The sequence below is a fragment of the Hippoglossus hippoglossus genome, chromosome 10, assembly GCF_009819705.1.
Source record: "Hippoglossus hippoglossus isolate fHipHip1 chromosome 10, fHipHip1.pri, whole genome shotgun sequence".
NCBI classification, from domain to species: domain Eukaryota; kingdom Metazoa; phylum Chordata; class Actinopteri; order Pleuronectiformes; family Pleuronectidae; genus Hippoglossus; species Hippoglossus hippoglossus.
Genome location: NC_047160.1, coordinates 6,632,368 through 6,653,817, shown reverse-complemented (window position 1 = coordinate 6,653,817; position 21,450 = coordinate 6,632,368). Strand labels below are relative to the sequence as shown.

Here is a 21,450-nt window from a genome sequence, read left to right as displayed (position 1 = left end):
TGATGTCAAGTTTTTAGTGATAAGAGCCGACACCAGTATCGATGTTCTGTAAACAAAAACATGTTGCCTGAAAGCTCTGGAGATTTGTATATTGTTGTAAACGTGTTTGAGTGGTGCATCCCCTGCTGCGTTGTTCATATGTGTAAGGCAAACTCCGGAGAAAGTCCCAATTGTGTGAACATTCTCTGGAATTCATGTCTGATCACAGCTTTATTGACCATGACGCTTAAACAGCAGACAGACCAAAACTGAGTTAAAAGGAGAATGAATATTGGATTTATATTGTCAGGTGTTCCAAACCACAACTCTAAACTAATGATATTGACCAGAGTTTTCTAGTTTGGAGAATAGGAAAACATGAAATTTATAGGGTGTTAGTATGTCAAGTGTTTACAGTCTGCTCTGCTGGCCACAGGTGACCAGACAAATACAATGATATTGCTTTGAGATGTTTTACTTAAAAAAGACACTGATTACTCATTATAAGATGACATTTTTAAAAATGAGGTGATAAGGAATAGTGCCTGTAATATTCTATGCAGCCTATCTTACTTTAAATTGACCTTGAGGTCAGCCCCCCACAAATACCTGGAAATGTTCTCCAAATGTGACCTTGGTCTGTGCAGTTCTCACATGTTCGATTCTGGGGGCGGTCATCAACACCTCCAGCTGATAAAACAAATACAGAAATTACCCTTAATAAGAAAGAAAAATTCAGTGAAAAAATACAGAGACAGACCCACAGCTACTTTTCCCAAGAATATATATTAAATAAAAGCTTTTTTCTTTACTAATTGCTCAAGGAATCAGCCTGTATAGACATGTTAGACTGACGACAACATGAAGACAACATTGACTGACGAACAACACAGGGATTCTGAATGAACAATTGTCCTGTATTCTCAGCCAGTTAGCAGTGAAATGAATCCACTTGTCGTTAGTATCCGTCCTGTTACTACCTGGAAGAGCTCCATGTCTTCTCCATTGGGCCGCTGGTAGACACACAGATAATTTCCACCATCTAGCTCTGTTAGCTGAAGAATCCTCAGAGTCCCATTACGGAAAACTTTAATTGGTCTCTCTGGACTGGAAATAGATGGAGAAGAAAATGAGGCTGATATTAGAGCAGTCAAGTTAAAAGTCACCTCACACCTTAAGTCCTACCACAGTACTGTTTTCTGATCAGACTTCCTGTCAGGTCTATGTGGGTGTCGACAATCTGGGTTTGACAGACCACACTATACTGTAGCTCCTGTACCCATTTGAGACAGATAACTATATTTTTGTGACATCATAAATTCCCACCAACAATTTTCCCCTGACAAGTGGCCTGTACTATGAAGCAGAATTTGTGGATTTGGATGTTTTAAACGGTGTTTAACTTCTTACTGGGAAATTCACCTAACTAATGATAGACACTGAACCTGCTCCAGAACCGGTTAACTTCTGAATATCAGACCAAAACTTTTTAAGCACCCAAATACTGACCAATCAGATCATTAGACATCCAGAGTCGTAATTCTACAGGATCCTGACAGGGACAAAAGAGTTTGCAGCAAAGTGACAAAACATAAAGAGTGGAACAGTTGTGGTTCTGCCCTCTGGGGAACTCTTGTGAATTTCTGAAATAATTTCTTGGACATAAGATTTTCTGTTGTATGGAGTTGTCATATTATGGACGTTTACCTTGTTTTCCTTGTGTTGGGATTTATCTTCTGTGTTTGTTTGTTTTTGCGCTCTTAGTTATTCAATTCTTGTTATATCTTAACTTCTTTCCTTGTGTGTCTCTCTTACTTTAGTGTAATTTAATGTAATTATAATTGTTTTCAGTGGTATACTGCTTCATGGCGTTACAAAAGTAGATATTTCAGTTACGTGTATCTATGTTCCAGAATGGTCTTTGAGGGTAGCTGCCAGATGGTCCCTCTTGTGGATCCGGTAGACTCTGGACAGTGGAGGTAGACAGCAGAACCGTACATGGCGGAGACAGAGTGTTGCCGGGATGGCACAGCATGGCGGTGGGTTGGAGGAATGGGAATAGGAGGCTGGTGGAAGAGGGAGGGAGAATCTGCCCTCACCTCCAACTGGACAGTCCTTTTGGCTATTCCAACAGTGTTAGTGGCCACACAATCGTACCTGTGAAAAAGATTCAGATGGTTGCCATTCGCAAGCCATTCCATAATATGACAAAGAGCAACAATATTAAGCATGGTCATTACAGTAAGTGGGCAAACTCTCCAGAGGCAGGGCCTCTGTGTAGTGCAGCTCAGCTGTTCTTTAACTGGTTCAATAATCTTTCAGTCCTATCCAGCCATGAGGCCTGGGAGGACACCACTGAACTCTGATGCTATTTGAGGGGCAGCACAGGATAAAAGATTAAGTAAGAGTAATTTCCAGTGCCACTTTTCATCACTTATATGAAACCTTACTGCTGGTGACTCTTTGGAAACTTTCAGGGCTGTTATTGTCATAAAAAGAACAAATGTTAGCTTTGTTTTCTTTAGAAGTTTGAATAGTAATGCTTTTTAACATTAGCAGTACATTGTGTTATACGAACACATAATAAAATCTCACTCAACTACTGCTTAAGAAATCTTGTCTGAAACTAATGCTGTCTTTGCAGCTAGCCTAAGCGGGATCAAACAGATCTAACCCTAACCTCTGTTGCTTACCTATAAGGCTTAACATAACATAACAAAAGCTTTACATCGGTAAATTGTGAAATACATAAATCATAAATATATTGTTTGATGTAAGTGATAAGTGTAAGATTGAGAACAAATTGTCATTGTACATCATTACTCTAAATTTAATGAAATACATACCTCCCGCCATCAGATGGCGAAACCTCCTTCACAAGTAGTGTCCCGTTAGGGAAAACAAACAGCCTGCGTCCCAGAAACTGCGATGGCTTTACATGGACACCTGCTGGGAGCATCCATTTCAGAGCAGGCATTGGTTCGCCTTTCACAGAGCAGTGGATATACACACTCCTGCCTGGTTAGATGGGATTGTATTAATCTAGATTACTTGTTTTGACATTGTAAACATTCTGCAGTGCAACCATATGATGAGAAAAACGTCATATTAAAGTTATTTGTTTGTATGAATTCAAATTTCTGTACCATACCTGGCTGAATGATAACAGTATCCATTGCTCCTTCACTAATGCTTGGAGGCAGAGCTGCCACATGGAGATGATAAGTAATTGTATCAGCACCTGCTGCATTACTTGCTATACATTTATAGTCCCCTTTGTTGGAGAAATTGGCAGAAAATATTTGTAGGGTTCCATTTTGAAGCAGAGACATTGGAGTGAGAAGAGTGTGAACACTCCCAACTTCACGAACAAATGTCCTGTCTGGAAGAATCCAGGAAATTTGGGCTGGCGGTTTTCCGGAGGCAAGGCAGCCAAGAGTCAGACCTTTCCCTAAGTAGACGGCGATATCTGTGGACTTTGGTGGTTGGATCTTGGGTGCCTCAGTCTGGACAGCTAAGGTAGTGACCATGCGATCTGATCCAAACCGGTTCTGGGCTGTGCAGAGGTACTGGCCTCGATCCTGAAGCTGGATGTTTTTAATAACAAAAGTTCCATTCTTGAAAACTTCAAAACGGAGACCATGCTTGCTGTTTGCTGGGATGGTGGCACCTGACAAAGAAACAGAAAAGTTTAATCTGGTGCCCACATTGAGTAACAAAAAATAAATTATAGCAGAGAGATCTGACCCAAGTTCCAACAATAGACCGTCAATCTTTTACCTGTGGAGACTTTGGTCCATGCAATGGAAGGTTCTGGATTTCCTGTTGCTTTGCAGGGCAGGAAGACATCACTCTCTGCAAGTACCGAAACACTAGCTGCTGCTATTGTGGTGATGCGTGGCTTCATCCCACCACTTCCAGCTCCAAACCTCCATGGAAAAGGTGGGGCAGCTGTTGGCCGACGAGAGCTGATTCGTCCTGCTTCAAACGAAACAATTTTAAACAGTAAGAATTTAATCATCATTATTTAAAAATAATTATTATTCTTTTGCCATTATAAATTCATAGCTTATATCTGTGTACCTACCTCCAACAGGCCACCAACTTCCATGCAGCACGCCAGGGGTAGTTGGGTGATATGGGCGTGGGGTTGGGATGAAACCAGAGGATGATGATGATGTAGGTTTAGCAGGGTTTGGAGGTTGCAAGTTGTAAATGTAGGTAGTTGCTGGTGGCTTGGGGGTGTAGGGTCTGTACAAGGATGGTGGGTTAGGTTTAGGTGCAATTGGGGATAGAGGATTGTAGTAGTTTGTGCGAGGTTTGGGTGTCACCATCCTCCCAAGTTGAGCGATGCGATCAAGTTGTGCCTGGAACAATTAAAGTCATCAATTACTATACATTGTTGATACGTTATCCTAGCCATCATTGGCAAAGGAATCGTAGCTGAATGGTATGACATGAGTGACACCACCTTTACTACACCAACTGATTATTTACAGTTTCTAATTCAAATAATTTCAGTAGCTGTGTCATGGATTTATAAAGTTACCCTCTATGAGGTGAATTCATGTTTAGCACTTAGTCCACATATAGATCCACAATTAGAAAATGGGAAAGATAATGCACACTCCCGAGCACATCACTCGTCATACCTGTCTGTATCTGTTCCTAAGCCTTGACAAAAACAGTTGATCTATGGTTTGGGTCCTGCCATCCACGTGGTGATTTTGATGGTGATTATGTGATATCTGGGGATTAGGGAGTGTGAATTGAGGATTTCTGGTTGTTCCAAAGGCTGTAGCTGTGGGTCTGACTGTTTCAGCAGTGATTTCTGGTCTGTTGGTGACAATGTGGCCTTTAGTCCAGGGGTGGGGCAGAGACCAGGGTCGATGGGTGGGCACAGGGTATGACCCAGGACCTAGGAACAATCGACAAACATTTGATCAAATAAATATCCATACATGTCAACAACAGTCAGATATGACACCAAACAAACATAATATTGGCTTTTTTGTCTATTAAGTAATCATGTCAATTGTTTTGTTCATTGGTATTTGCCTTTTAGAGATTGTATCAATCATATCTTTATTTAAATACAGAATTTATTAAGGAAATAATTGCACTACATTTACCTTGCCTAGGATGAGGAAATGACCTTTGACCTGGCCAGGGGGGGTAGAGAGGGTAGTAATGATGATGATGGTAGAGTGAAGGCCTCTGGGTAGTTGGGGCAAATCTGGGAGGCTGGGATTGTCTGCCTGGAATTACTCCCCCCTGTCTTCCTGTGTTTCTACCTTGATTTGTGTGTATCGTCTTGGAGTTGGTAGTTGGCTCTCGTCCCTGCTTGTTCTGATGGAGCCATGGGTGAATTGGGTCCATTATTGGGAAACTGTGGATCTCAGGTTTTGCTCTAGGCTTGTTTACTTCTTTACCTTCACTCTGTGTGACTTCTTCTGTTGTTCTTCCTCTGGTTGAATGTGAGGTCATGACTTTAGGAGATGAAGGTCCTTCTTGGGTTGGCGTATTTTGCTCAAATGAAGGTCGAGTGTTTGGTCTTGGCCTATTTTGTGTTGTTAACCGCATGCTATCCTGTGTATTATAGTTCTGTGTAACCCATTCCTTTTTAGATTGTTCTGTGTCTCTCTCACTGTCTTCTATGACTGTTTTGTGTTTTTCTTGCTGTTCCATTGCTGTTGTCATCTCCCTCTCACTCTCTACTGCAATATTTTCACTGTGTCTGCTCTTTTCTTCGGTTTGTGTTCTGATCTCATCCGTCCGTCTCTCAAGTTTCTCTGGGCTGACTGTGAATTTCTCATTTTCATCAACAGTCCTTTCAGTAGGATGAGGGGTGTTGTCTTTCTCAGGAGTTACAATTGACTTTGAATTAGGTAAATTATGTCTGCCTGGAGATCTGCCTACATCAGGAAGATTTTCTGTAATTGTTGGAAATGTGGTAAGGCTACTATCAATATCCTGGGTGGTGTGAAGAGTTTCCCTGTTCAAATCTTCCTTGGCATCCAATTTGTCACTATCCTTGTAATTATATTCGTCATCGTATTCGCCTTGATCTTCCTCTGTCTGATACTCAGCAGATAGGCTTTCATTATTTTCAGCTGTGGTTGGAACAGGTGCTGTTGTAGTAGTAGTAGTAGTAGTGGTGGTTGTAGTAGTACTTGTAGTAGTAGTTGTTGGTGTGGTGGTTGTTGTTGGGAGAACAGTTGTGTGGGGCTTGTTTAATGGTTTGAAGGGGTTTAGGTGCGGATGGACTCTTCTCATTGGGGGTTTTCTACGTCTATAAGGGGGCCGTCTCCTGTTTGGCCGACCAGGAACAAAGTTGTGGTTGTTTCTCCCCTCTACAAAATCCTTATTTTCAGATTGTCTGTCTGGCTGGAAGGTAACAATAACAGCCGACTCTGTCACAGATTGAGGTACTTCTGTAATTCCACTAACATGGTCTAGGGATGGTTCCATAATTGTAGGAGGTGGTGGTAGACTTTCTAGTGTTTCAGAGTCTTTGCCGATATAAACATCTTTGTCCTTTTCAGAATGGGTCTCTGACCTAACTCTAGAATTTGTTGGCTCTACTGTAGTATCAGGAGAGGTAGTAGTATGGAGTAAGTTTCTAGTAGTAGTAGTAGTAACAATCATAGTAGGAGTTTTAGTAGGTTTAGGTGTACTTGTTTTGACTGTTATAGTACTGGGCTCTTCTAGTGATCGCTCTGTAGGCAGAGAACCACTTGGTTTAGCATTAGCTTTTGCCAGTATTTCTGCCCAAAGATTAGGGTCTAATTTCTTTACTGATTTATTGGGTTTTCTTTTTGCATCTTTAATTCTAATTTTTTTGGAAAACCCATTAGGGGTCTTCTGCTGAGTTCCTACACTTTTAGGAAACTGCGTGGCAAAAGGACGTATAGTTTCCTGGTAATATCCCCCCGAACCTTCTCCTTCTTCCACGTCCATTGATACAAGCTTCTGCTCTCCCTCTGTCTGTACTTTAGACTTTTCAGAGGCCTTTTTATCATTGACTTCCACCATGTGTGATAGCATATCAACTCCATACAGATTTGAGGCTAAGCAGCTGTATTCCCCTGCATCTTCTTGTGTCAGCTTCCTTAATACCAAAGTTCCATTTTCCATCACTTCTGCTCTTCTTGTCTGTTGCGTGGGGAGTAGAATTTGATTTTTGGGCAGGTACCACATAGTTTGAAATGGTTGAATTGAAGTCACATCACAGGGAAGAGCTAAAGAATGTCCCTTTTCAACTACAATTTTCTGACCATTTAAAGCAGTGGGGCTAAGCGAGAGTTCTTTAATTGTGAGTCTCAAAGGCATCAGGTCAACACCAGCTTTGGCTCTGACCATACAGTGGTAGAGGCCTGAGTCAGACAGTGTGGAATTTATAATCACAAGCTCTCCTCTTTCAGAAATTTCTATCTTATCATTTGCATCTTCCACAATAGACAAATCTGGAAGCATCCACTCAACTTTAATCTCCGGATCTGAAGTGGTGACACTGCACTCTAAATGAACCTTTGAACCCTCGAGAGCTGTTTGAACCCGTCCCGCTGTCCCTCTCCGCATCAGTGCCCAGGAAGAAGTGAAATCATTGTCATCGTCGTGCCCTCGAAGACTGTTGACATGCTTTGATATCAAAGTAGTGAAATCCATCACCAGTTTCTTAGTCGTTGTCTGCTGTCTGTTGAGCTTCAAAGTGACTCTGGGTTGAAGCAGCCAAGAGGGTTCTGCTGCCAAATGTCCTTTTAATTCTGTGAAATATGGAGAGTTTTCATTTACAGCTTGGGAATATTGATAAGTTACTCCGCTTGCATTTCCTCTCTGTTGACCTCTCTCCAGAATAGCAGGGCTTTCATAGTAATATGCAACCAGTTGCCATAGATTTTGCAATGTCTCCCGATCAATCTCACACTCAAGGACAGTCACCAGCGATACATTGACAGATAACTCCCCAGGTGAATGGGGATTTACTGTCCAGGTCATAGGTAAATTATCTCCAGGGTGGCGAACATTACATGCCACATGAGCTTGGTTTCCATGGGTGTCAGAGAGAACAAAAGTCAAGGAGCCCAAAGGTTTTTCAAAGTCCCTGGTGTAAGGAAGGTCAGGCTCTGTTTCAGATTCAGCCCACACTGGATTGTCCCACTGTTTGAGAGGGGAGCGAAGAGCTGGACGTTCACAGGTAAGCTGGTCCGCAGTTAACCCTAACAAGAGGGTACTGTTCAGGGGTTGAGGCGAAGCGCACTGGGGACAAGTCTCATTGGTGCCACGTTCCTTCTTACACTTTATTACACCTGGGAGTAAGAGGAGAGTGGAAGGCAGGGACAGGTCAGATAAATTGGGGAATATAAAAACAAAAGGAATAAATTAAGATTGGATACAGGAAAAGAAGGGGTGAAAAATAAAACATGAATACAGCTCTGGCAGTCACATATTCCTATTTTCAAATGAAGCATGTCATAAACATTAACTTATGTTACCTCTCTCTATAGTATCAATATATGCACAGAAAAGTAAAAATAATCTATCTCTTGTCTTCAGAAAAACATCTTGAACTTAACAAGAACGTACTGTCACAAAATGTTGTATATCTGCCATTTAGCTTCTATCCAAAAATGAAAGACACAGCTACTATCAATCAATTTACTGGTTTTGCTCCATATGTAATTTAGAAGGTTGAATAAATTGTTTACTTTTTTCTTAACTCTCTTTCTCCAACTTTTCTGTGCATATATTGATACTATAGAGAGAGGTAACACACTTAAATAGTTTGACATTGAGTTTTGGCCATGGTAGGAGCTTAGCAGTCATGTTGTTCAGTGTCTTGCATTACATCTTCACATTTGTTTTGACAGATATTGTACCTTTAAGTGGCTATCATGGATATTTTATAATAACAAAGTGTAAAATGTAAACAAAAAACAATGTGGCAATGTCAAAGAGGTCTAGTCAGCAGATGTAGAGATCAGATTTAGCTTTCTGGCCAACATCTTCACCGTTTTGATTCACTAAAGCACTGTTTTCTCCCACTGCTGGCAGCTGTTTCCAGAGAAAATGGTCTAAAAGCTTCCTGTGCACTGGTTGCATTAAACAGCACACACGTTACAGTATACACAGTTAGCTCAGAATCGAGTAATGATCAAATACTGAGAACATGAAGTGAATATTGAAATCACATTCACCAGGTTGACAGAAACGCAACTCCAAATGAATTATAATATGGCTCGATAACTGCTTGATGTGTTAATAAGTAACTGTTAGTTAACATAATTGGATTCTGTACATCACTATAATTTCTAGCCAGATATACTTTTTTCTGCCCCCAGGAATACAAATAGAATAGAACTTTATTGTTATCTGTTTTTGGAACCACAAATTTGAATAATTAAGGAAAAGTGTCAACGTACATTAAGTTGTAAGGTCAGGAAATGAGTTTAGAGAATTAATTCTTGTGTCCTTACCTTCATGTTTGGAACTCCATTCTACCAACCAGTGAAGGTGACAGTCACAGGTCCAGGGATTACCATGAAGAGAGAGGAGCTCGAGCCTGGGAGCAGTCTGCAGTGCTGCGGCAGGGAGCTGCTCCAACTGATTGTCTGACAGGTGTAAGTGTCTGAGACAAAAACATTATATCAATTTCTGTACTTACTGGTCTGCAGGCTAACAAGGGGGAATATCCTTGCATGCAGTGAAACAAGTCCAACAAACAAGCCAGGGTCTCTACTAGACCTTCATGTCATGAAACTGGAGGTACAAAATGTATATGACCTAGGTTATTTCAAAAAGGTTGTTTTAATTTTCCCACAATATGAGCAATATTTAAGATATTGTTTGATTTCTTACTTGAGTCCAGAGGTCCAAAAGCTTCCTAGTAGTGACACTGTAATGAAGGTGTGAGGGTGGATGTCTTTGAGGAGGTTTCCCTCCAGCTGCAGAAGTTTCAGCGAGGTCAGGCCAGAGAAGGAGTACGGCTCTATAAAGTCTATAAGATTGTGGTCCAGATGGAGACGGATCAAACCAACAAGACCCTCAAACAGTCCAGGATTCACTGATGTTAGCTTGTTGTAACTCAGCTTCAAGATCTGGAAACAAGAAAGGTTGTTTTATACTCACATTTAGTGAACGTTCAAACTTCTTCAGAGGCTTAGTTTTCTCCTTGCGTAGAAATTTAGCAACATTGGGTGACAGAGGGACTCAAACTCAGAACCACAGCTCTGATATACAATTGCCTTAGAAAAGAGAACCACACTTTTAGCCAGTCCCTGTGTGGTTCACTTCTTCTATTTGTGCTTTTACACATTGTTTTCTCTCTGTTGTGTGTATCTCTTCAATAGGTGAAACTGAAAAAGCAACCTCATCTCACGTATGTAGTGCAAAAATAAACTTGGTATTCAAATTTAATTTCCACTTATGGCCTAATACTGTTCTATTGGGCTCCAAATTGCTCCAACAATGATCTGAAGCCAGATCTCGACAACAGATGCTCTCAGAGGACTTAACACAGATTGAAGAAGCCCATTAGCAAGCATGAGTATTTGGATCTGTTGGAACCCCTGATTAAATCAATTTAATTCTTAATGGCCAACTAGCTCTTGGATCCATTTTGGTTCAGGTTTAAGGTCCAGTGCTACAAAAAATATAACAAGAATCTGAGTGCTCAGTCAGAAGAAAGCTGAATGTAAAGGTTTTATATATACAGCTCTGTATTATCAGTTGCGCTGGTTTTACCATTAAATATAATGAACATTATGTTATATTATTTAGACTTTGTACAATATTTCTTTCAAATTACAAATTCAATAGACTCTGGAATGAAATGGCTGCCATACGTGATGAGATGCAGAATCCGGAATTTTCTTAATTTCTTCAATTTCACACACACACACGTGCACACACAAATAAAACTGTATATGTAACTGCATTTTTATAATTATATAAAGTGCAATCATCTTTACCCCTAAAAATGAGAAATGACATCGAGGACACATTCGAATAATTGTATTGGTACTTGTAGTTTTATGGCCTGGCGCACACACTCACACATACACTACCTGGAGTGATCTAAGGCTGTAAAATGCCCCAGGGTGGACTGTGTTAATGTCGTTGCCATGCAACATGAGCATTTCCAGTTGCCGTAGTGACCTGAATTCTGAACCCTCAACCTCCGTCAGGCTGTTATATCTGTCAGAAAAGAGAAAATAAATAGGATGAGTTACTATACAGGACTGAAAGAGTAACAAAGGGTCATTGGGGGTCAGTAGGAAGGGAAGCTAAAATTAACAGTCGGTGCTTGCAAACGTGTCTGGGTTGATGTGACCTTTCAAACGAAGGGAAAAGGTAGGTGTAAGGAATGCTGAATGGAAAGAGGGAAAGAGGGATGTCAAAGAGACCTCAGTCAACCTTTAACCCCCCCAATCCCCCAATGATGTCCTTATTATTCCTCTTAAAAGTTCACCATGTGCATGGCAGAGGAATCACACACACACACACACACACACACACACACACACACACACACACATTTACCCACACATACACTCATAAAAGGCTTTGTTTTTCCCTCTTTTAAACTTCATCAATATAATATTTTAAAGCAGCAGGGGTATGTGGCCCTGGTACCACCTTGATTATACCAGCAGTCAAAACTCAAAGAGTTACAGAAGAACCTTTGATGGAATCTTCAGATTTCTACAGCCATACTGTAGATGCCAGAGCCAAAACATTATTCATCATTATTTATCAAATGAACAGAAGCTTCAGCAGAGGACACAGTCTGTTGGCAGGGGCTGACAGTGCTTGACAGATTTGAGTGTAACTGTTACTCAGCCTTTCCAACTACAGGAACCAGGTCAAATCAACACAGTAATGTCGAACACAGTTGACTCTCTTGTAGTGAGTTCCTGGGCTGTAACACACACAACACTCCCTGGCTGCAGTTATCCCTACCCAACTGAACACATATGGGAGAAGGTTGCGTTTTTCCTTTGCCGTCAATAACACATCCAGCTTGCAATATATAATCTAGGTCACTTTCATCCTGAGCATCTTTCGATGGCATGAGTGCACATATTCTTAGTGACTGCTTCAAACTAAACTTTGATCCCTGAAAGTGTTAATGCGTTGCTAATATACAGTAAGAAAAGATGCTGAATTCTTCCTGTATATAGGAGTTCCAGGCAGATTGAAGCTAGTCCATAGCTCGACAATCACCTTATTAGGCCCCTTTTGTATTTTTATTCAAAACATCTATAGCCAGGACGTTTAACACCGAACACTGAAACAATAAGATGACCGTCTCAAAGGTATAGGATGCAGGGTAATTTGAATGAATTGGTAAGGGGATGCAGGTCTGTGCACTGTAAAGGGGCATATTGACACAGGACTATGTGTCAAATGTGTGATAGACTGATAGAAGAGTAGACTTGCCAAATAAACGGCTCAATAATTATTATATACAATTAGCTTGGTTGTTAGGCCAACAAAACCTTGAAAAAACAACAACAAAAAAAGCATCACAATCACATTTATCAAAACATTATCAAGATTGCTGGTGATTGGTTTTCTGTTGATCGATTAATTAAACAATTAACTACTACTGATATTGCAACTCTAGACCAAGTGCCCCAGGTTAGACATCAGAGAGGGGTTTCAGATGCAGTTACACAATCCAACAAGCACTTCATTTTATTTGAAGCTCCTTAAGCATCAAATACTACATTCTTATTCCAATTACCTTGGGTGAATTTGTCTACGTAGAGGCAAGGTCCAGCACTACCCAGATGCAAATAAACCAAACCTTGCAACACAAAAATGAACACTAAGGGGACAGTCTAAGTACCTAATGATCTGTTGTGTTCAGCCACATTAAAGCAAGTTAATCTGATTTTAGCTTTATTCAAGGCAGACTCATCTGTGCTCTTCTTCATCACCGTTTCATGTATGAGCACATGGAGAAATATTTGAAAACCCATTGGAGTCACAGCTTCTCTAAGTATGATGAACTGCTGGCAATTAGACGTCCACATGTATCTCCTCACAGCCATTAATCCCTGTCCTGTAGGTGGTCCACACCATCCTCTATGTCACTCACTGATCATTCAGCACAATGGTCCCTTTGAAAGAGGATGGAAACTTACATGTATTAGAGCGGTTTTCTTTTATTTTCAAACAGCACTGCTTTAACCCCAAACTAAAGGGAAACAGACCCCAGAGTGTAAATAAAACACTCCAAACATGTCTGGTGTGAACATGTATACCAAAAGGTTTGCATTAGAGGGTAAATCCCCCTGGGCTGCACCTCAGTTAGCAGGGTGGTCGAGTGTTTGGAAAGGCAGAGCCTGTTAGCTCCCTAAAGGTTTGGTTACTCTCCAAATGTTTGCTCTGCTGAAAATAAATCATTCATTTTTTGCAGCTGGCTGTTTGCTAAACTTATTACTGACCCCAATACATTTATCGTTCAATTCAAAATTTTTTTTTTTGGGGGGGAGGTATGTGGTGCATTTAGTCTTTAATGGTAGATCAACACAAGTGTGAAATGGGGTCATAGTTGGGAAGACAATCAGCAAAAGGCCCGGTCTGAACCGGACCTGCATCATCAAACCTGGTTTTCACAATACCAAGACGTTTTGTATTCAACAACAAATCTTAACAGAATCCAGCAGGATTCCCATTTTTTTCCCCTTTGGTTCTTGTGTCAAAACCAAATTGGAGAGTCTTGTTTTATTTTGTTACTACGTTGACTTCAGTACAGGAAAGCTCCCTTTTTCTGTTTCAAAACCAAGCGGAGAAAACAAGTATTCGTTTTGCTATTGTGATTTCGAGGGGAAATCCAGGGAATGCTGGGGAAAAAGTGGAGGCGCAGGCACATGAAAAAAAGCAGTATCGCCTGGACAAATGGCTGATGACTCAACCAGCCATAAAAACTGATAGTTATTTTGTATTAAATTTATAAGCTAGCCTAGTTTCTGGAAAGTAAATTGTGTTAAATCTAATAAAAAGTAAGGGGGTAATTTAATTTAATAATCATCATTTAATTTAACTGTTGTGAAATGATATAAACCAGCATAGTCATTTTGTTTGGGTTTATTATTCGGAATGCATTGTTATCCAGAGTAGAGGAGCACATATGGAGACAGTTTATCTCCTGTTCCGAGCTACATACAGTAGCTTTTGTGACATATCAAATGCTTTATCATATCAAAGAGTTGAGGAGCTACACTATGCACACATTTAATGTACCTGAAATGCAGCGATTGCCAAAATAGAGCCTTGCATGCAAATGAAGAGTCTTCTATGATCAATCAAGCAGCTCTGTTTTGCCATGTAAATATGGATTGTTTGGAGACAATTATTAGACAATTTGTTATATAGAAAACAGAAGCTGGGCCGTTTCTCTGCTGTGCGGGAGGGCAGTGAATGCTCCGTCCACAATACAAAGACCCACATGGAAGTGATTAAGAGATATATTCCCGTAGTTTTGTACCACATGCTGATGCTAAGACCTTGTATTCTGCATTTAAAGGAGATTTTGTCAAATAAACTTCACCGCGGTCTACGTGGAGACGACATCGCTGGTGACACTTCTTCTTTTGTGTTTTTCGCAAGCAGCTATATGTTCTCATGATCCCACCCACTGAGGCAAGAGAGTAAATTATCTGCAGGACCCATGGTATTAAAATATGATCTGAAAAGAACAGTCAAAAGGCTATATCACCAATCAAAAAGCACTTAGCTCATCATTTCTGTGTGTAAGTGATATGAGGCGTTGATGATAATATGTTAGCTAGCGAAAACATTTCTCTGACAAATTACCTACACCACATTCCACACTATATCCTGTTGAGTGTTTAGCTTTCTTTCCCTTGGGGTGTTTGATAACAGCGTCTCAGTGCTTCTGTGTGGACGGGTGTTTATGCAGTGATAGAGTCTTACCCCAGGTTGAGCCTCTCGGTATCTTTAGGAAAGGTTTTTGGTGCGGTAGTCAGATGTCTGAATGTACAGTGGACCTCTTTAACACCTGGACAGCTGCAGGTCCGGGGGCAGGATGGGACAGCGTAGACGGGGTAGATCTTCAAGTGATGAGTGGAGGTGTGACGGCCGTCGGAATGAGAGGAAGGGGTGAGAGAGGAGAGTAATTCAAGGGAGGAGATCGGGAATAAAGGTGAGACGGCAGAGAAAGAGAGTTCAAGGGGGAATGAGAGAGCAGTGAGGAGAGGTGGATTCAGAAAAGTTGAGAAAAAGACAAGCCAACAGATGAGTTCAGACTTGTGTAGTAACTTGACAGATTTTGGAAAGAAATCAATACTAAGAGCAATAAATAGACCCGAGGCTTCTATAAAAGAGCCCAGGTGTAATAACACTGCGCTCCTATCCTCATTTCCAGCAAGCATTTTTTTAAAGATGATACAGTGGCCTGAATGAATATCATTTCAGGAAATAAATGTATCTAACTTACTAATGGCTACAGCTTTTGAAAACTGGTGTCAAATACGACCCACACAGCATTTACATGTGCCCAATATCTTCAGAGTGAAAAAAACTTTGCTTGACTGTCACAATGTTAGTGACTGTTATGAGTCATTATTTCACAATTTAAGCAACAAACCACTGGCCTGAGAAGCTCCAAGGAAGATTTACCGTTTGCCACAGCAGTGATGAGAGGAGCAGAGGAAACCACGCTGCAGCCAACCTGCAGCAGATCTTGGCGCACCACCAGAGCGCCATGACTGGACGGCTGTCTGACTGCTCACGCCATCAATACACCTGAAGGAAGGAATGAGGTGATTTAGATGCATAGATGTACAGTAAGTCAAAACAAGCTTAACATTTTAAACTTTGAAAAAAGTGAGTGTAACTAATAAACTGGTCCCTCGGTTACCGCCATTGCTGTTGATGCATATTTCCAGTAGATGTTGTAATTGTAAAGCAACTTGTACACAGCGTATCCTCCAATAACACTTGCCAGTTCCTGCAACTCTGAACAGGATAAGCACTTCAAAGAACAGATGGCGCAACATGAAGAATGTTAATTTAGATTAATAAATGGATACCTCCATAACCGCACTATGTCCTAGACATGTTCATCTAGTGAACCCTGATTCTTGAAAGTCCCTAGATCATTTAAGGCGTCATTGAGGACAGTAGCTTAGCAAAAAGTATACTGCACCTGCATTAACTGACTTTTTTGGCCACTTGGCGGCTGGACAGTCACACTGAACACAACACTGACATGCTATTTTATTATAAAGTTTTATGAAAAATGTTGAAGTTCATACACTTCCAGCAGATACTAAACAACACTACCACTAATTTGGAGTCTCCAACCACTCCTTAGGGAAATATCTAACTCTTCAAATCCACTAACTTTGCTGTTTTGTTGTGCAGGTAACTGAGCAGTTAAACAGCTACTGTATCTGTCGAAGATGGAATCAACACTTATGAGACTGGTGACACTAAATCAAAACAAAAAACTTGTTGGGTGATAGTTCTCCATATGTACTTTTTTTTTTTTTAACTCCTGACACCCAATGACTTATTAGAAAGGAAGTACCTAACTAGATGTTGCAAAGATGACTTTTCAGCTTGGGCTAGAGATTATTAAAGAGAAAATTACCATAATGACGTGCAAAATGCACCACATTAATAAGCATTTTACACAGGCCTCGGCTGGTACTGCCACAAATGTGACATAGATAATAAAAAGATAAAGAAAGAAAGAAAAAATGAAAGAAAGAAAGAAATCACATGATAGCATTTGATGGCCGAGAGAGAAAGTTAACGTGTGAGAAAACACTCCTTAAGTGAATATATTGACAACAGTAGCAGCTCTCTTTATACCAAACTATTTGCCCTCCAGGAGCTATGAACCCCAGCTCATATAAATCCTGCCTGTCTTCTCTGCACCTTCCCTCAGGTAACCCAGTGGAATGCAAATCCTCTCTTATCCATTATAATCACGATATATTTGTTGACTCACAATAGACAAATCATCTGTTGATAATAATGTCTCAAGTCACAGCTCATACAAAACACTGGAATGGAAGAGACTGCAGTACGATTCATTACAATTCACAGTTTTGTGGAAAACAACCACTCAACATTGGCAGTTGTGGTTTGCTGCAGAGCCAGGTGGTTTGGCAGTCGCTATGTTGGTTTAAACGTTAACATGCTGTTTGAGGACATTACATGCCAATTACATACAGCCTCACTCACTGAAACACACACCCCTGCACGCACTAATCTGATAGTCAACTCTGTGAAGGAGGAAAGAAATGGGTGGAAAAGAAGACGGAGAAACATTCACAGGTAAAAACCCAACAACACCCGAACATATTTGAAGTCATGAGAGGCCAGTTTGGGGTTTCTGGTTTCCACTTGTATATCTGTCTTCTCTCCTCACAGGAAGGCTAATTCACCTAACAGCTGTGTGTGTGTACTTTAACTTTAATATTTGTGGACCATTTTGAGCATTGACCTTACGGAGTGAGGCCATTTTGACCGATCCTCACTTTTTGAAAAGGCTTGTTTCAGGGTTAAGACTTGCTTCTCAGGCCAGGGTTAGAATTAGGTTAAGATTAGGGTTAGGCATTTAATTGTGTACTTAAGATGGAGGTACAAGAATGTGTGCGTGTGTGTTTGTGTTGGAGAGAGAGAGAGAGAGAGAGAGAGAGAGAGAGAGAGAGAGAGAGAGAGAAAGAGAGAGAGAGAGAGACCTGAATCATGATTTTGTATCATTGTAATAACTGAATTACTATCATACACTCTCTCTCTGTCTCTCTCTCTCTCTCATACACATAAACACACACGCACACACATGCACACACTAGCATGCACAGTTTGTACTTCCTGCTCTGACAAACACATTAACCTACAGAGGGTATAGAGCTCGGTCAGGCTCACTGATGGTTTCACTAGTGCACACACATCAAATGAATTGTTTCCATCTTCACAGTGTAACGTGTGACAGTTGGTGAGAATAATAACAAATGTAATACTCCCAATAACAAGAAAAGCATGCCTCTTTATTACTTGGTCCTACAAGGCAAAGGCCACACACATGTTAGCTTTGGAATATTACACTCTCACCACTGCAATGAACATGAGGGTGACTGATAGCTTTTCCTACTGTATTTGACATTATTGTCTGGGTTAACATTACAACTAGAATCTATAGCCTCACTACCTGCTCTAAGAGGCTGTTCTCAGGCACAGCAGTAGTTTGAGATAAAAACGTGGGCTGGACAGGCCATGGTCCATCCAACCAAGCTACTTACTGGATCTTAAATTTGCATCAACTCAGTGGCATTCACTGAAATGAACTCTTTACGTTGAAAAAGTGTAAGCGAACAGTTGCTTGTTCTACAAAAACAGCATTAGCATTCGGAGCCGACTTACAGTCAACTAGACAAATATAATCCACTCTTCACTCACCTTGTTGCTTTGTTTTTGTCCAGAACAACTTATTAAATATTTCACTCTGTTAGTGAAATATAAGCAATTATCTAATCATATCTGTTTGATGCTTGGTGCCGAGCACGTAGAGTAAGGAGGCTTTTTAGTGCTCAAATTAGAAATGTTTCTTACTGATGTGAATTTACATTTAAAAAAAGGTACAGTAATTATTTATTTATCCACAGACAGGGACTCTGTTCTCTTTCGTCCTCATAGAGGTCAGGGGTCAACTACAGAACAGAAGGTCTAGAGCTGTTTGAGATTCTTCCCTGTGGTCAAGGATACTGCAAAAGGAGGGATGCTTTGTGGCACACGAGCTTGAACCTGGGGCCTCAGCTCTCTAATGACTTTTCCACCTTGTGGAAACTTGTAAAAAACTTGTATCATAAAAACTGGTACTTTTTTTTAAGGCAGCACCTGGTCATAGGATACCTACCCAAAGAATGCCCCATATTGTTCATATTAGTTTAGCCATACGTGGTATATTTTTAAAAGCATGAGAAAGAAAATTGAGTGCAGTTTATTAGCTGTTACGTGACCCTAATCCATGATAAGACTCAGGTATGACCCAAAGCTGCTGCTACAGCTTCTACATTGGTTTTACAAAGCAATAAAGGTGTCCACTCAGTGTTGGCCTCCAATATGAAGGGGTATTATGATGGCAAGTGAAAGCTAGTTTCCCACTGGTGCTGACTCTCCTCCATGGTTTTAACAGCTCTCCTGTGTAAGCACACTGGAGACAGAGAGAGAGAAGGAAAGGAAAGGAAAGTATGATAAGAAGAGGGGATAGCAAAAAGAAACAAAGATGAGCAACAAAAATAAGGCTTCCTTTGTGTTATGGAATCACTTAGTACCGCTCCCAGGTTCTCACCTGACAAAGATAAAGCGCTGTACTTCCACCAAAAGAGCCAGAGCACTACACGTATCAGCACTCCTTCTTATCAAAATCAGATGTTCCCTGGCACATTCCTTTGTTTTTTTACAATATGGCTTGGACTTCTTTCCATCTTATTATCACAGACTTATTCTGTACTTTAAACTCAAACACTAACTGAATCATGTAATGAGCCAAATCATGCTGTGGAGGTTTAATTAGAAAAGAGGCCTGTCTGTGTAATTTTCATAAATAACTTGCAATGTAATCTCAATTTAAGTGTGGTCACAATGGAAAAGAAACACACATAAACCAGTACCAAGCCTTTGGTTAAGGTTTGACTGGGCAAGGTTTTGACTTATCCATCCTTTCACTTGTTCCAGTAGCCCAGTTTAATCTGTGTATAAATGGAGAAATCTCTGTCTGACCTAAATCATATTAGTTTAATCAGGATATTATTACCTACAGTAAAGGAAAACATGACCATGTGTTTATTCATCATATTCATTGTATTCATGACGTCCAGTGTGATTGGTTTCTGTAAGTAATCGTTCTTAACTATTTAAAAGTTAAATGAATCTCCTTAAAGCATGGTGTGTTCCTTTAAGAATGTCTCAGTGAGGCCAATACATCTTAATGTCAAAAGCATTAAACTGACTGAGAGCCAAGTCACAGCTGCTCTATTCAAGATAACACATGTCAAGAGAGGACTACGAGTATGATTCCCACATGTTTTCCATGCAAGTCTGTAATATCATATGCTGCCCATACTGTATACCCTCATTCAGAAATCTCTTTCATCATAATTTGTTAATTGTTACCACTGGATAACAACCAGTCTCCAAAATGTAATTTACCATGTTAAACATGTATATTTTCTAACTGATACACATATATTTTTGACATTGTATGCTACTTTTCACTAATGTGGAATTATTTAGATATATGACATAGAGAGACATTTTTCATTATTTTCTATGAGTTCTGATGCTAATTAGAGTTCATTTTCATTTTAAAAGCCCTCTTTGCATTTACAGATGTTATAAAATGTGTTAGTCTTTTTGCTTTGTCTCACAAAGCAATGTTTTGCCCTCACACTGAATACATGGCGTCAGGAACAAAATCCTTTGAATGGCTGCTAATTGAAAACTATTTTTAACTATTTTCACGCGCAGCTTGCTTACAGATTTCTTCTAAGCGTTGGCAGTAAATCTGTCCGTTTTTGCATGGCTGCAGATGCTCATGTGGCTTTCAAACAAACTTTAAATGCTTCATACATAAGCATGTCTTGAAAGCTTTATTCTGCCTCTCTGCTTATTATTACAGAAAGCTGGCCCGCTAGTCGTTACAACAATGCTGCGTGTGGCTAATAAATACTTGAGTGTATTTATACTCAGCGCCTGTTTGCTTGAAGAGCTCACTGGTAGCAATATGATTGAAATGCCAAAGGGAACTGGTTGTAGTAAACAAACTTCCCTTGTGCACAGTATGTCATTCATGTGTAAATATTTGCAATTTCAGATGCTCTTTGAAAACAATCATGTGGCAATCTTTTTTTGGGGGTGAGTGGTGGACAACAATAGGTTACATGCATGTAAGAGGTAGGCTCTGTTTCACACTGTTCTGGACGTAAAAGTCAATCAATGGTTGAATTAGAGCAACACTGACCACATCTGTCACCACATGACAGGAAGTAAGAAATCAGATTTCGGAGTCCAATGGCATTCCTCGAGGTTGCAAAGACGAATATGGATGTAAAACCGTCACTTTGCTTCCTTGTTCATGCTCGTCAGACAACTCAAAGTTACTCAACTGACAGCCCTGAATGATGACAATTAGATACCAGGCATTTCTCTCTGTTACGCTCAAACACCTGGTAGAAAATCACTCCATTCACTTTCGGGCTGTTGCATCAACATGTGAGAAGTTTTTTTAAAGTGCAATCTCCACATAAAAAATAGCGTTCAATGTTAGCCTCTGTTAAAGTTGCCTTTTACATCTGAGAGCATTTAGTAAGTTCTCATTATATAAAAAAACACACACACACACAAGAGACTTACCTGAAAACTCCTGCAGAAGAGTGAAAAAAATAAACAGTTTAAGTACAAAAAAGACCCCAAAAACGAATCCTT

The 21,450-nt window shown here is 40.3% G+C and overlaps 1 protein-coding gene across 1 annotated transcript in view; it reads right to left on the bottom strand.

Moving 5' to 3' along the window:
* si:ch211-159i8.4 (matrix-remodeling-associated protein 5) overlaps positions 1 to 21,450 on the bottom strand; it is a 25,194-nt gene extending 3,744 nt beyond the window's left edge. The window contains exons 1-15 of the mRNA XM_034597537.1: positions 21,379 to 21,450; positions 15,631 to 15,756; positions 14,926 to 15,062; positions 11,046 to 11,175; positions 9,838 to 10,076; positions 9,456 to 9,607; positions 5,112 to 8,288; positions 4,632 to 4,897; positions 4,067 to 4,346; positions 3,760 to 3,960; positions 3,131 to 3,649; positions 2,826 to 2,997; positions 1,876 to 2,136; positions 960 to 1,086; positions 589 to 669 (exon numbers count right to left, since the gene is read on the bottom strand). Coding sequence (XP_034453428.1) covers positions 589 to 669; positions 960 to 1,086; positions 1,876 to 2,136; positions 2,826 to 2,997; positions 3,131 to 3,649; positions 3,760 to 3,960; positions 4,067 to 4,346; positions 4,632 to 4,897; positions 5,112 to 8,288; positions 9,456 to 9,607; positions 9,838 to 10,076; positions 11,046 to 11,175; positions 14,926 to 15,062; positions 15,631 to 15,717 — 5,829 coding nt within the window. The 5' untranslated portion in view covers positions 15,718 to 15,756; positions 21,379 to 21,450. The remainder of the gene's footprint in view (positions 1 to 588; positions 670 to 959; positions 1,087 to 1,875; positions 2,137 to 2,825; positions 2,998 to 3,130; positions 3,650 to 3,759; positions 3,961 to 4,066; positions 4,347 to 4,631; positions 4,898 to 5,111; positions 8,289 to 9,455; positions 9,608 to 9,837; positions 10,077 to 11,045; positions 11,176 to 14,925; positions 15,063 to 15,630; positions 15,757 to 21,378) is intronic.